The sequence below is a fragment of the Myotis brandtii genome, unplaced genomic scaffold (genome assembly GCF_000412655.1).
Source record: "Myotis brandtii unplaced genomic scaffold, ASM41265v1 scaffold77, whole genome shotgun sequence".
NCBI classification, from domain to species: Eukaryota; Metazoa; Chordata; class Mammalia; order Chiroptera; family Vespertilionidae; genus Myotis; species Myotis brandtii.
This window is the reverse complement of record NW_005371082.1, coordinates 3,295,631-3,310,500: the sequence shown is the minus strand read 5'-3', so window position 1 is coordinate 3,310,500 and position 14,870 is coordinate 3,295,631. Positions and strand designations below refer to the sequence as shown.

The 14,870-nt window shown below is 42.3% G+C and overlaps 1 protein-coding gene across 4 annotated transcripts in view; it reads right to left on the bottom strand.

The window, feature by feature from the left end:
* The window catches only part of NBEA (neurobeachin), a 776,030-nt gene that overhangs the window by 477,545 nt on the left and 283,615 nt on the right, over positions 1–14,870 (bottom strand). For all 4 annotated transcript variants that reach the window (XM_005883142.2, XM_014530733.1, XM_014530734.1 and 1 more), the window contains one exon: positions 7,467–7,531. In XM_005883142.2, coding sequence (XP_005883204.1) covers positions 7,467–7,531 — 65 coding nt within the window. The remainder of the gene's footprint in view (positions 1–7,466; positions 7,532–14,870) is intronic.

Here is a 14,870-nt window from a genome sequence, read left to right as displayed (position 1 = left end):
TTAATCAATAAAGAAATTTAAAAAAAAGACTTCATATTATATCCATAATATTATGGATATATTATATTCACTTCATATTATATCCACTAATAAAAGCCTAGGTGGCTCTCGTGCACTCGTGCGACACCCCCACGTCATCACAAGATGGCCGCCCTCACATCATCACAAGATGGCCACCCCAGGTTGTCACAAGATGGCCCCCACAAGATGGCCGGCAGGGGAGGGCAGTTGGGGGCAACCAGGCTGGCAGGAGAGGGCAGTTGGGGGCGACCAGGCCAGCAGGGGAAGGCAGTTGGGGGCGATCGGGTTGGCAGGGGAGGGCAGTTAGGCGTCAATCAAGCTGGCAGGGGAACAGTTAGGGGGCAATCAGGCAGGCAGGCAGGCGAGTGGTTAGGAGACAGCAGTCCTGGATTGTGAGAGGGATGTCCGACTGCCGGTTTAGGCCTGATCCCTGCGTGGGATCGGGCCTGAACCGGCAGTTGGACATCCCCCAAGGGGTCCCAGATTGGAGAGGGTGCAGGCTGGGCTGAGGGACTGCCTCCCCCTTGCATGAATTTCATGCACCGGGCCACTAGTTTTAAGATAATAGTCCTTCATCAGATATATCTTGTGCAAATATTTTCTCATAGTCTGTGGTTTGCCTTCTCATTCTCTTGACAATCTCTTTCATAAAGCAAAATTTTACATTTTAATGAAGTCCAGTTTAGCACCTTTTTCTTTCATGGCTCATACGTTTGGTATTGTATCTAAAAAGGCATCACCATACCCAAGGTCATGGAGATTTTCTCCTATGTTATCTTCTAGGAGTTTTATAGTTTTGCATTTCATACTTATGTCTGTGATCCTCTTTCAGTTAATTTTTGTGCTGTTATTAAATCCATGTCTAGATTTTTCACATGTGGATGGATGTCCAGTAGTTACAGCATCATTTGTCGAAAAGACTATCATATTATACCCTGATAACCCAACCATTTAGAGAATGCATCCCTCTAGATGAGATTAAGTGCCCTGCCTTAGGCTTGCATTAATTCCTATACCACCCCAATCATAGCACGGTTGTATTATTGTGTGTGCCAGTTTAATGTTTGTCTTGTTCACTTCTCTATTCCCAGTTCTTATAATAGTGTTTGTGATGTAGAAGGTGCTGACTAGACATTTGCTGTACTAATGTATACATGATCTGTATATTTATAGATAGTCATGTTTCAATTATTATTCCAAAATCATCTTTATTGGAGGAAAAATTTGTATGAAAATAGAAGCACACTCTAGAATGGCACAAAATGCCCTAACCGGTTTGGCTCAGTGGATAGAGCATCGGCCTATGGACTGAAGGGTCCCAGGTTCGATTCCAGTCAAGGGCATGTACGTTGGTTGCGGGCACATCCCCAGTAGGGGGTGTGCAGGAGGCAGCTGATCAATGTTTCTCTCTCATCGATGTTTCTAACTCTCTATCCTTCTCCCTTCCTCTCTGTAAAAAATCAATAAAAAAATATATTAAAAAAAATAGAATGGCACAAAAATATGGTGAACATTTTGAAGGCTTTCATGGATTTAAATTTAAACAATTTTTTTTTTCTCATAAGTATTTTTTTTAATAATTTTTTTATTGCTTAAATTATTACAAAGAGTATTACATATGTCTTCACTGTTGGTGTATAGAAATGCCTCAGATTTCTTGGGGTTAATTTTGTATCCTGCTACATTGCCAAATTCATGTATTAAGTCTAGTAGCTTTTTGATGGAGTCTCTAGGGTTTTGTATGTATAATATCATGTCATCTGCAAATAAGGACAGTTTTACTTCCTCTTTTCCAATTTGGATGCCTTTTATTTCTTCTTCTTGTCTAATTGCAATGGCTAATACTTCCAGTACTATGTCGAACAGGAGTGGTGAGAGTGGGCATCCCTGTCTTGTTCCTGTTTTTAGGGGAAATGGTGTTAGTTTTTGTCCATTGAGTATGATGTTGGCTGTGGGTTTGTCATATATGGCTTTTATTATGTTGAGGTATGATCCTTCTATTCCCACCTTGCTGAGAGTTTTTATCAAAAATGGGTGTTGAATTTTGTCAAATGCTTTTTCTGCATCAATTGATATGACTATGTGGTTTTTTTCCTTCAATTTGTTTATGTGATGTATCACGTTTATTGATTTGCGGATATTGTACCATCCTTGCATCCCTGGGATAAATCCTACTTGGTCATGGTGTATGATCTTTCTGATGTACTGCTGGATCCGATTTGCTAAGATTTTGTTGAGGATTTTGGCATCTATGTTCATGAGGGATATTGGCCTGTAATTCTCTTTCATTGTGTTGTCTTTACCTGGTTTTGGTATTAGGGTGATGCTGGCTTCATAGAATGAGCTTGGAAGTGTTCCTTCCTCTTGGATTTTTTGTAGTAGTCTGAGGAGGATAGGTTTTAGTTCTTCCTTGAATGTTTGGTAAAACTCCCCTGTGAAGCCGTCTGGTCCTGGGCTTTTGTTTGCTGGAAGCTTTCTGATGACTGCTTCAATTTCTTCCATAGTTATTGGCCTGTTGAGATTTTTAGATTCTTCCTGATTAAGTTTTGGAATGTTGTATTTTTCTAGAAATATGTCCATTTCCTCCAGGTTGTCTAGTTTGTTGGAGTAGAGTTGTTCATAGTATTTTTTAACAATCATTTGTATTTCTGTGGGGTCTGTTGTTATTTCGCCTCTATCATTTCTGATTTGGTTTATTTGGGTCCTCTCTCTTTGCTTTTTGGTGAGCCTGGCTAGAGGTTTGTCGATCTTGTTTATCCTTTCAAAGAACCAGCTCTTGGTTTCATTGATTTTCTGTATTGTTTTTTTGGTCTCTATGTCATTTATTTCTGCTCTAATCTTTATTATCTCCTTCCTTCTGCTCACTCTGGGCTTTTCTTGTTGCTCTCTTTCTAATTCTTTGAGCTGTAGATTTAGATGATTTACTACCATTTTTTCTTGTTTGTTGAGGTAGGCCTGTAGAGCTATAAACTTCCCTCTCAGGACTGCTTTCATTGTGTCCCAAAGGTTTTGGATTGTTGTGTTTTCATTGTCATTAGTTTCCAGGATGTTTTTAATTTCTTCTTTGATCTCATTGGTAACCCAATCAATATTTAATAACATGCTATTCAGCTTCCAAGTGTTTGAGTATTTTGGGTTGTTTTTATTGTAGTTTATTTCTAATATTATGCCCTTGTGGTCTGAGAAGATGCTTGGTATGATTTCAATCTTCTTGAATTTGGGGAGACTTTGTTTGTGACCCAATATGTGGTCTATTTTTGAAGATGTCCCATGAGCACTTGAGAAGAACGTATATTTTGTTGCTTTGGGGTGAAGTGTTCTGAAGATGTCAATTAAGTCCATCTGATCTAGTGAGTCATTTAGGATTGCTGTTTCTTTGCTGATTTTTTGTCTAGCAGATTTATCCAGTGATGTCAGTGGTGTATTAAAGTCCCCTACTATGATTGTATTGTTGTCGATCTCTCCCCTGATGTCTTCCAGGAGTTTTCTTATGTATGTGGGTGCTCCTGCATTGGGTGCATATATGTTTATCAGGGTTATATCCTCTTGTTGTATTGATCCCTTTAGTATTATGAAGTGGCCTTCCTTATCTCTTGTTATGGCCTTCACTTTGAGGTCTATTTTGTCGGATATAAGTATTGCTACCCCAGCTTTTTTTTCATTTCCATTTGCCTGAAAGATATTTTTCCATCCCTTCACTTTCAGTCTGTGTGAGTCCCTTTTAATGAGGTGGGTCTCTTGTAGACAGCAAATGTATGGGTCATGTTTTTTTATCCATTCAGCCACTCGATGTCTTTTGATTGGACCATTTAGTCCATTTACGTTTAAAGTTATTATTGAAAGGTACTTGTTTGTAGCCATTTCTTTTTTTGTGTGGCTGTTTTCTTTCTGGGCTTTTTATTTCTTCTTTTTACACCAGTCCCTTTAGCATTTCTTGCATTGCTGGCTTGGTGGTGATGAACTCCCTTAGCCTTTTTTTGTCTGTGAAGCTTCTTATTTCCCCTTCAATTTTGAATGATAGCCTTGCTGGATAGAGTATTCTTGGATTCAGTCCTTTGCTTTGCATCACTTTGTAAATTTCTGTCCATTCTTTCCTGGCCTGATGTGTTTCTGTTGAGAAATCGTTTGATAATCTGATGGGGGATCCTTTGTAGGTAACTCTCTGTTTCTCTCTTGCAGCCTTTAAGATTCTCTCTTTGTCTTGTACATTTGCCATCGTTATTATGACGTGTCTTGGTGTGGGTCTTTTGGGGTTCATCTTGCCTGGGACTCTCTGTACTTGTGTAACTTTTTTCTTCCCCATATCTGGGAAGTTTTCTGTCATTATTTCTTCAAATAGATTTTCTAATCCTTGCTGCTCTTCTTGTCCCTCTTGCAGCCCTATTATGCGTATGTTACTTCGTTTCATGTTGTCCCGAAGCTCCCTTAGGCTCTCCTCCTGTTTTTTAATTTTTTTCTCCAGTTGCTGTTCAGATTGAGCTTGTTTCTCTGCCTTATCTTCTAACTCACTAATTCGGTCCTCTGCTTCTTCTAGTCTGCTGTTGAAACTTTCCATGGTGTTTTTGATTGTAGCTATATCACTTTTCATTTCTTCCTGATTCTTGCATAGGTTGTTGATTTTCTCATCCATCCGGTGAATGAATTGTACAACCATTATTCTGAATTCTTTTTCTGTCATGTTGCACGCTTCAACTTCATTAATTTCCTTTCTTGGTGATTCCTCATTGTCTTTCCTCTGGGTGTTGTGTCGTTTCTTCATTCTGCTTATCTCCCGATGGATCAAAGGTCGGGTTGCGTGGGCCTGGGCCGTGTGCAGTGGGAGCCTCCCACCACCTTAGTGTCACTGAAGAGCTCTGACACTAAGATGTGTGGTTGTTGTTGGTTGGTGGGAACCAGGCTCGCTCTGAGTCAGTGTTGCCAGCGCTCAATGTGGCCTCGTATGTGCCCTTAGAATTAGGGACCCTGCCTGCACCGTGCTGAAATAGAGACCCCCCTGGAGCGTGTTGAAAACCAGAGCCCCCTAGCATGCGCCAGGAGTCAGAGTTCCCCAAGAGTCCAGTATCAGAGTCTCTGTTGCTTTGTGCGACTTCGCCTTGAGAATCAGGGTCCCTGTGTGCCCTTGCACCAGGAATTGGATTCACTGGCTCTTAGTATGAATGCACAGGGCATCAGGATCTCAGGCGCAGGTGATAAGAAACACAGTCAAGTCACTGGTGCTTGGTGCTGCCTCCTGCCCCGAGAAACGGGGTCCCTGGGCCTGTGCTACGTGGACAAATTCCCGTTTGCGTGTTTGCTCCCAGCCCAGGGCTCCGAAGCCCACAGTGTGCGTAGGATCAGATCCCAGTGCTTGCGTGTTTGGTTTGCTCCCAGCCCAGGGCTCCGAAGCCCGCAGTGCGCGAAGGATCAGTTCCAAGGTGCTCGCGCATTTCCAGGCCAAAGTTCCTGCAGTGCTGAGGCCCCGGCGGGTGGGTCTTCTATCAGTTACTATGGCACTGCCAGCGAGCCTGCGGGAAGGGGGGATGGGCTCTGTTACTCACGGATCTGCCGCAGGGATTTCTGAACTTTTGGTGTCCGCAGGTCTGTAGCTGTGGTCGCAGGTCTCTGTCCCCAGTGGCTGCAGGGTCCTGGTATGCGTCTGAGATCAGACTGGGTGGTGCTGAGGCCAGGATCCTAGTCTCAAGCAGCTCTGTTTCCCAAGATGGCATGGTCGCTGTGCCTGGGCTGGCCGCCTAGGAGTGTCCGCGCCGGGAGCTGGACTCCGCCGCCTAAGACTGCCCGGTTTAGCAGCCCCTTAGAAGACCTGCAGAATCTAGCTTTAGAAGACCTGCAGAATCTAACTGTCCCTAGCTCATACACACACACCACACAGGTCTACACACTCCTCTATCTCTTCCTTGCGCTCTCACACTCTCTCCCTCCCTACCTTCCTGCTGGTCGCCATTTTCCTCTCCTCAGTCTAAATTTAAACAAAATTAAACTACTTTCTGTAATTCCAACCTCTTTCCTAAAATAAAACAAACTCTACCACTGAACAATAATACAGCATCAAAAGCTAAAAACCTCTGATAATAGCAAATTCTCCATCCTCTTTTTGTCTTAGACAATATTATAATCTTAAGTGTTAAAGGTTCAATTCTGTTAACTCTTCAGAGTTACTGATGACAAAATAATTTTTGTTTTTTACTTCACAGTTGAAAGAAATTAGCAAAATTAGCATGAATGTGAATTGAGAGTTTCTGTAACTGAGATGACAATGAGTAAGTAGCCTGTGAATTTTTTTTCTAGTTTTCATCACCTGAAGATGGGTAATAATTATTGTCAAATCTTACAATAATAAAGTTTTATAAGAACTACAGTGTGTTGTTATGTAAACTTATTTATGTTACTTAAAAAAACTATTTTGTTGCATCTTTTGCTTTGCAGTGAGTCAAAAACTTATTTAAATTTTTAGAGTTACATTATTGTGACTAAAAATAATTCAAACATGGAATATCTAAATGAGAGATACTCATTAAGATTCATTGTTATAACAACAGAGGCTATTTCTTAGACTATAAAACTTGATGGGGGAAAAAACAATAATACTAAACTTATTTAACTTTCTTTAAAAATGGATTTCTCTGCTATACACAAACTAATTTTCAAGGGATATGTTGTAAAATATTCTTTCATAATACCACTCCCTTGATAAAATTTTATATATAGTAAGCATTATTTATCAATCTAATTTAATTTGGTTTGAAATACAAATAAATAGATTACGCCAAATATCAGTCATTATTTCTCAAAGATTATACTATATCATAGAAGAAACTCAAGTTGCAATAGAAGCTGTACATGTCAAAATGATGACAGTTACATTTGTCTTAATGTATACACTGCCAGTAAAGTTTTGGGAAAATCATAGTGAACAACTGTTTATAATAAAGAGAAAATACAATAATAGGCTCAAACATAATTTTACTTATAGCATCATTTTAATAATGGTATATATAAATTCCTAACCAGACTGTTATAATTCCTATATTTAACATCCTTCACATTTTCAGCTGGATACCAGATAGCACAGCATGTTCAGATAAAACTGTTTCACATGAGCTGAGATAGGCGGAGGGAGTCCACATGGAGCATAACACTGAAACCAGATGGAGTGGCAGATGGGACTGCAGACGGGGTTCACTTGATCTATGTAAAACAACTTTACTACTTAGTAAGATGTGGCTCCAATCTCACAAAAACTTTCTAAAAGTTTGTCCCTTTATTTCATACATGCTCCTGACTGAATAAATATTTTTAACATTTTAAATTTTGTTCCTTTAAAGTTTCTGTGGTAAATTACTTAATTAAAACATTTTCTTACACATTTTTTGACCAGATGGCAGAAAAAAAACAGTTGCCCAGTGGAATAAAATGTGCAGTGGAATAAAAATTGTGAAATTAATTACCTTCCTTCATTGATGAGTTCAATAAATGCAAGTCCTGCATTCTTCTGAATAGAATTTTGCCATTCCTAAAAAGAGAAACCAAACCAAGTGTCATAAAAATGAGCATGTAAAGCAAAGCAACATCTTGTTTAAGGATCATGTTGGTACTATTAAAATAACTTCCATGTGATGATATTTCTAAATCTTTAAAAAAATTAACAAATGTTATTGTGCTACTCATTTTAAAAGGTGCTATCAAGTTCCCACTAAATTTCAGGCTTGATGCCCACTGAAATAGAAAGTGAGATCATAGGTACAGATCACAAATTCTCAGCACAAAGTGTCCTTCCTTCCAAAAGAGACCAAATGTCTAGTGGCTATATAAGAGTTAGAAATATTGGAATAGAAATTTTAGTCCCTGATATAGAAAATTCTCACTATGGTTATAAAATGAAAATTAGAAATATAAACAACATATTTAGATTAACTTGTAAATGAAATGTTATAGTTACGTGTGTAGTCCAAATGACTGAAAGGCATGTAAAATGTATATAAATTCTCATAAATAGTAAATTCTTTTAAAACTTATAAAAATAAATATTTAGTATTAAAACTATATCCAAATGTTATACTCTTCCTATGACATATTTAGAATATGCTTTAAATAATTTTTTTGGTTATTGATTTATCCCAGTAATTTTAATTTGGGAAGTCTTTTTTAAATGTAGCTGGTAAATTACAATTTTTGGATTAAAATTATATCCACTTCAATAGTACTGTAAGTAAATACTGCCCTAATAGATTTATATATATATATATAAAGTCCTTATTGGTCACTTATGTCACTCATCTATAGACTTTTTTTCTCCATGAGTTAACAATTAAAGTGCTGGCCACACATACCGTAGGTGGTCAGCTCCCGGCCTATGAATTCAGCTCCACAAAAAGAACAGTCTCTATGATAACCCTTCACTCTATTCCTGATCACGTGCTCCTCTAAAGCTTATACACATGCTGTGAATAAATGTGGTCTGCAAAAGTAGGTGTTTGGTATGTAAATATTCTCTGCTCTAAGTAAATTTATGAAGAATTATAGAAGAACAAACCACTAACCCACATTTCTCCAAGAGAGAATCAACAACTTGGGAAGAGTGATGTGGTAATGCTAATATATAAAAACCCTGGGTCTGTCATGACCAGAGGCTTGACCAACCGAAAGTCAGTCCTGCCGTAGCAACCCAGCGCTGACTGCTGAGGGTGCTGCGAATCAGGCCCAGAGAGAGGCCTGAAGAGAGAAGCAGGGTCTGATCCATAGCCCGTGTGGCAGCTGTTGGTCAGCACTTGCCTCTCTCTTTCTCTCCAGGCCAGGCCAGCAGCCGCGCCTCCATTTCTCTTCAGGCCTCCACCCGGGCTGCTGATCAGCCCCACCTTTCTGATCAGGCCCCATTGATAGGCCTAGAGACGCTGACTGGTATAGAAACCGACCAATCAGAACCAAATCTGGGTGAAGTGTGAGGAGCCAATGGCTGCCTAGGGGGCGGAGCTTTTGACACTGACTGGCATAGAAACTGACCAATCAGAACCAAATTGGCTGGCAGAGGAGGGCAGTTAGGGGTGATCAGGCAGGCAGAGGGAGTTAGGGGCGATCAGGCCGGCAGGGAAGGGCAGTTGGGGGCAAGATCAGGCCAGCAGGGGAGGACAGTTGGGGGCGAGATCAGGCCAGGAGGAGGGGGCAGTTGGGAGCAACCAGGCTGGCAGGGCAGGGCAGTTGGGGGCGGGATCAGGGCGGCAGGGGAGGGCCGTTGGGGGCGAGATCAGGCCAGTAGGGGAGGGAAGTTTGGGGCAACCAGGCCAGCAGGGGAGGGTAGTTGGGGCAAGACCAGGTCGTTGGGGAGGGCCATTGGGGGCAAGATCAGGGTGGCAGGGGAGGGCAGTTGGGGGCAACCAGGCCGGCAGGGGAGGGCAGTTGGCAGCGAGATCAGGCATGCAGAAGAGGGCAGTTGGGGGTGAGATCAGGCCGGCAGGGGAGGGCAGGTAGGGGTGATCAGGCAGGCAGGCAGAGGCAGGGGAGATCAGGAAGGCAGACAGAGAGGTTAGGGGCTATCACCCCTAGAGGCAGTTAGGGGTGATCGGGCAGGCAGGTAGGTGAGCGGTTAGGAGCCAGCAGTCCCAGAATGTGAGAGGGATGTCCCTGTGAGATTGGGCCTAAACCAGCAGTTAGACATCCCCCAAGGGGTCCCCGATTGGGGACGGTGCAGGCTGGGCTGAGAGAACCCCCACTTTCGTGCATGAATTTCATGCACCGGGCCACTAGTTATTTTATAAAGAAAAGGAGGCCTAAATGATGTCATTTTTAGCAAAGTGTTTTAGCTTCAACAACCTTTAACTAAAGTTTATCAAAATAATAAGATTATTATTGTATTTTACAAAGCTTATTAAATCTTTCAAATAATTTCTGTTGAAAAATTATAGAAAACTTTTCCCTACATTTTAACAAAATGACTTACTACTGCCCTAGCCAGTTTGGCTCAGTGGATAGAGCATTGGCTTGTGAACTGAATGGTCCCAGGTTCAATTCTGGTCAAGGGCATATGCCCGGGTTGTGGGCTTTATTCCCAGTGGGGGATTTGCAGGAGGCAGCCGATCCATGATTCTCTCTCATCATGGATGTTTCTATCTCTCTCTCCCTCTTCCTTCCTCTTTGATATCGATAAAAATATATTTTAAAAAATGACTTACTACCATCCTCTTAAATATTTTACATATTACCATTATATAGCCTATATTTACTGCAAACAAATAAACCACAATGTGCCAATTTATCAGGAATACTTGACATTTACTGTGATATTAGCTTAAAGAAAGAATTGATTTTTACATAACAAGAATCATGTCACTCAGAAGAGTAGATTCTTGTGGACAATTTCTTATACACAATTTTCTTTATGATGCTGCATCAAGGCTCTTTATCAGAATAAACTTCTAATATAAAGAGAATTTTTAAAGAGGATATTTCACAATGTGCATTCAGGTATTACATATGCACCCCAAATTATACTGTGTCTAAAAGATCACAGAATAAAATGTTTTTAAAAACTCTGTTCATGCCCTAGCCGGCTTGGCTCAGTGGATAGAGCGTCGGCCTGCGGACTGAAGGGTCCCAGGTTCAATTCTGGCCAAGGGCACATGCCTGGGTTGCAGGCTCAATCCCCAGTGGGGGTGTGCAGGAGGCAGCTGATCAATGATTCTCTCTCATCATTGATGTTTCTATCTCTCTCTCCTTCTCCCTTCCTCTCTAAAACCAATAAAGAAATATTAAAAAAAAAAACAACTCTGTTCAGATCAAACAAAACATATGTGTAAGGTGCCGTCAGCCCTTGAGATGCTTATCTGCAATATTTTATAGAGGAACTAGAGGTCCAGTGCACAAATTCATGCACCAGTGGGGTCCCTCGGCCTGGCCTGTGGGATTGGGCCGAAACCGGCTCTCTGACATCCCTTGAGGGGTCCCGGATTGTGAGAGGGTGCAGGGCAGACTGAGGGACCCCACCAGTGCACAATCAGGGCTGAGGAGGGATGTGGGAGGTTGGCCAGCCAGGAAGGGACCGCAGGACGGCTCCAGGGCGTGTCCAGCCCCTCTCACTCAGTCCCAATGGGCCAGAGCCCAGAAGTCAGCTAACCTACCAGTCAGAGCATCTGCCCCTTGGTGGTCAGTTCACATCATAGCAACTGGTCGACCAGTCGACTATCTGCCCCCTGGTGGTCAGTGCATGTCGTAGTGAGCAGTTGAGCGACTTTAGCATATCATTAGCATATGACCCTTTGATTTCTTGAATGGACGATCAGATGACTGGACACTTAGCATATTAGGCTTTTATTATATTGGACTAGAGGCCCAATGCACAAATTATGTGCAAGTGTAGGCCTTCCTTCCCCCGGCTGCTGGCACTGGCTTCCCTCTGCACCCGAGACCCAGGTTTTTCTCCACCTGCCGGCAGGCACCTGGGACCCAGGCTTCCCTCACAGCCCCGGCTTCATCCAGAAGGTCGTCCGGAAGGACATCCAGTCTAATTATCATATTACCCTTTTATTATTATAGATAGTAGAAATAAATCTGAGCTAAGCTAAAGATATTAGAGCTTATAGGATGAGAAAGCCAATGAAAGTATATGACTGCAACACTTCATCCAAGAAATTAGTGTTTTAGAAAAGTAATTTGTCATTTCTGAGCAAGGGGAAATAGTAAGAAGTTGTTTTATAGGCCCTTCCAGAAGAGAGACAATAAACTCCAATTATGAACTGGGAAATGAAAATTAAGAGATATCACAAAGAAGAGATACCAGGACTGAATGAGAAATTAGATTTAAGGGCTAAAGTAGAAGTGTGAGTCAAATAAGATTATTAAGTTTTTAACATGAATGACAGAGGGAATAGTAATAATCTTATGAAAATACTAAAGAAGGGTACACATTTGGGAAAAATCATAAGGTTGTCTTCAGTTTATATTTGTTGAATTTAGAATGATGATGGCATATAAAAAAGGAATGAAGAATTTGGAATTCTTTAGATAGAAATATCGACTAAGGCACAGCATTAGGCAAGTCTCAAAGGAGAATAAACAGAAAGAAGATAAAAAAAAACTCAGGCTGATTCTTGGGAACCATTCACATTTTTAAGATGGGAAAAAGGAGCAGTTGAACGGGACAAGAAAATATCTTCCAGAATTTAAGAAGAAAAGAAAAATACTACAATGTTATTCAAAATAAAATAATCCATTATATACATTGGCTCAGAAAAAAAAGATACAAGACCCTTTAATCATTAATATCATTTTCTTTTTATAATGGTTAAAAAGTTAAATTATATTTGAATTTGTAAAATTCACATATAGTAAACCACAAATAATAAATATGAAAACAAAACTACAAAAAACAAAACATGTCATTCTAAGGAAGGGAAGGAAAAGCTCTGGTGCTAAAGCTGGTGCTGGCAAGGCTGGCTCCAGCTCAGAGGAGTAGTGTTAGAATTGGTTCTACAGTGGGGCCTTGACTTACGAGTGTCCCGACTAACGAGTTTTTTGAGATACCAGCTGTCTCTCGGCCGATTTTTTGCATTGAGTTGATAGAGTAATTTGAGTTAACGAGCTCCTTAATGAGCTTGGTCTCGGAACGAATTAAACTCATAAGTCAAGGCCCCACTGTAGTTCTGGGCTCATTCTAACTTTGGCACTGATGCCAGATCTGGTGTGAGTATTGGTAATGGAGATGATGCTAGATCTGGAGCTGATACTGGCTCTGGAGCTGGAGCTGGAGTTGGTACTAAGTTTGGAGCTGATACAACAGCTCATATTGGAGTTGGCTGTAGCTCTATAGCTGGCTCTAGCTCTATCTCTGGAGCTAGTGCAGAAGCTGGCTCTAGCTCCTGAGTTCATTCTAGGTCTGATTCTGGAATTGGCCCTAGCCCTAAAGGTGCTACTGCAGCTGGTGCTAGTTAATGAAGGAATTACCTCTATCTCTGGAGTTGGCTCTGGTGCTACAGCTGGTTTTAGAACTGGCTCTAGTTCTAGAGCTGGCACTGTCTTTAGTCCTCAAGCCAGAGCAGGTCCCAGGGTTACATGAAGCTTGAGCTTTTGTGCGAGCTGGCTGGCCCTCGCTGTACAGATGCTGGAGTCGGCACATGAGCTTGTGTCTAAGCTACTAATACCACTTTTAAAGTCATTACCTACAGTCCTTCTGGCAACCTGATATGCAAGACAGATATCAAGACAAGAGTAGAAGAAGGATATGAGGAATAACAACAACAAAAATACAACAAAAAAGGAAACCTGAAAAATGAAAGACAGTGAAGAAACAGAAAAAATAACACTGTAATTATACAGTTGATATGTGAAGTTACTGCAAATATAAAAAACAAAACAGAAGGTTTAAAAACAAAGTTAAAAACAACTCCCAGAAAACAGAAAGATAATAAGATACAACCAAAACATTAAGAGATGCAAAGAAAACAAAAGAGATAAAGAAATAAGAAAATTAGAGGATGTTCTGCTGAAAGGCCAATATCCACTGAGTAGCAACTATCCCCTGAATAGGGAAAATGGATGAGAGGAAATTATCAAAGAAATTTCAAATTTTCCCCAAGAATTAAACATATGACATGCAATCTCCAGCAAGGCTAATCATCCTAAAATTTCAGGACACCAGGGTTAAGGAAAAGGCTAACAGGGAAAAAAAATGTTTAAATAAAGAATCAAGGATGAGAAGGACACTAGACTTCTCAACACCAAAACAAGAAGACAGGAGGAAAGAACATAATACCTTCAAAATTATTAAAAGCATAATAGTCAAGCACAATATCCAGCTAAACTATCAATAAATTCTATCTAATAGTAGAGAAACATGGTAATTAACCGCAACTTCGCTACCCTTCCCATTGGCTAATCAGGGTGATATGCAAATTAACTGCCAACAAAGAGGGTGGTTAATTTGCATACGTGGGTTGCATATGTAGGCGCAATGCTGGGAGGCGAAAGGGGAAGGAGGGAAGAAGCCGCCTGCTGCTGACTGCGATTGGAAACCCAGGTGGCAGCCAAGAGCCAGAGAACCGAGCTGCCTTTGCTTGGAGAAGCCAGGCCACCTTTGCCGGCTTCTGTGATAGGAGAACCTGGCCGCCTTTGCCGGCCCTGGGCCAGTAATTGGAGAAGCTGGGTGAGGCAGGGAAGAGGCGGATGTCTGCCTCTTCCCTGCCCGGCCTGGCTTCTCAGATCACTGATCACCTCTGGGAGAACACCCAGAGGCGGGGCCAGAGGCCAGGCTGCATAGCTGCCTGGGGACACCATCCGGTCCCCGGGGGCGACGCAGCCAGGCCTCAGCAGGGCGACCCAGGCGCCAGGGCTGTGTAGCCGCTGGGGCACGCAATCCGGTGCCTGGGCTGAGGAGACCCAGGTGCTGGGGTTGTGTTGCCGCTGGGGCATGCGATCCGGTGCCCAGGCTGAGGAGAGCCAGGCGCCCGGGCTGCGTTGCCACTGGGGCATGCGATCTGGTGCCTGGGCTGAGGAGACCCAGAAGGAGACCCAGGGGCCTCCCAAGAGGAGAGTTTCCCTGGTCAGATGGCGCGGTGTTGAGACAGGAATAAAGACCCCAGGTGACTCAGATGCCTGGCCGCAGGGTTAGACCAGCCAGCAGGGCCTTTCAGTTGGGACTCAGGGTGGGGGTGGGGCGAGGGATGCAAGCCGGAAATGGAGAACTACAACTCCCAGGAGGCTTAGTGGCCAGGGCCTGGGTGCCTGGCTGTGAAATCGGATGGGCTGTGTCGTTTTGCAAGCCACTTTAAACTAGAGGCTTGCAAGGTTGGAAGTTCTGCGCCGGGAGCCAGGGAGAAATGGAGCTGGAGCAGAGAGAGGGGCCATGGCAGCCCGTGGGCTTTGAG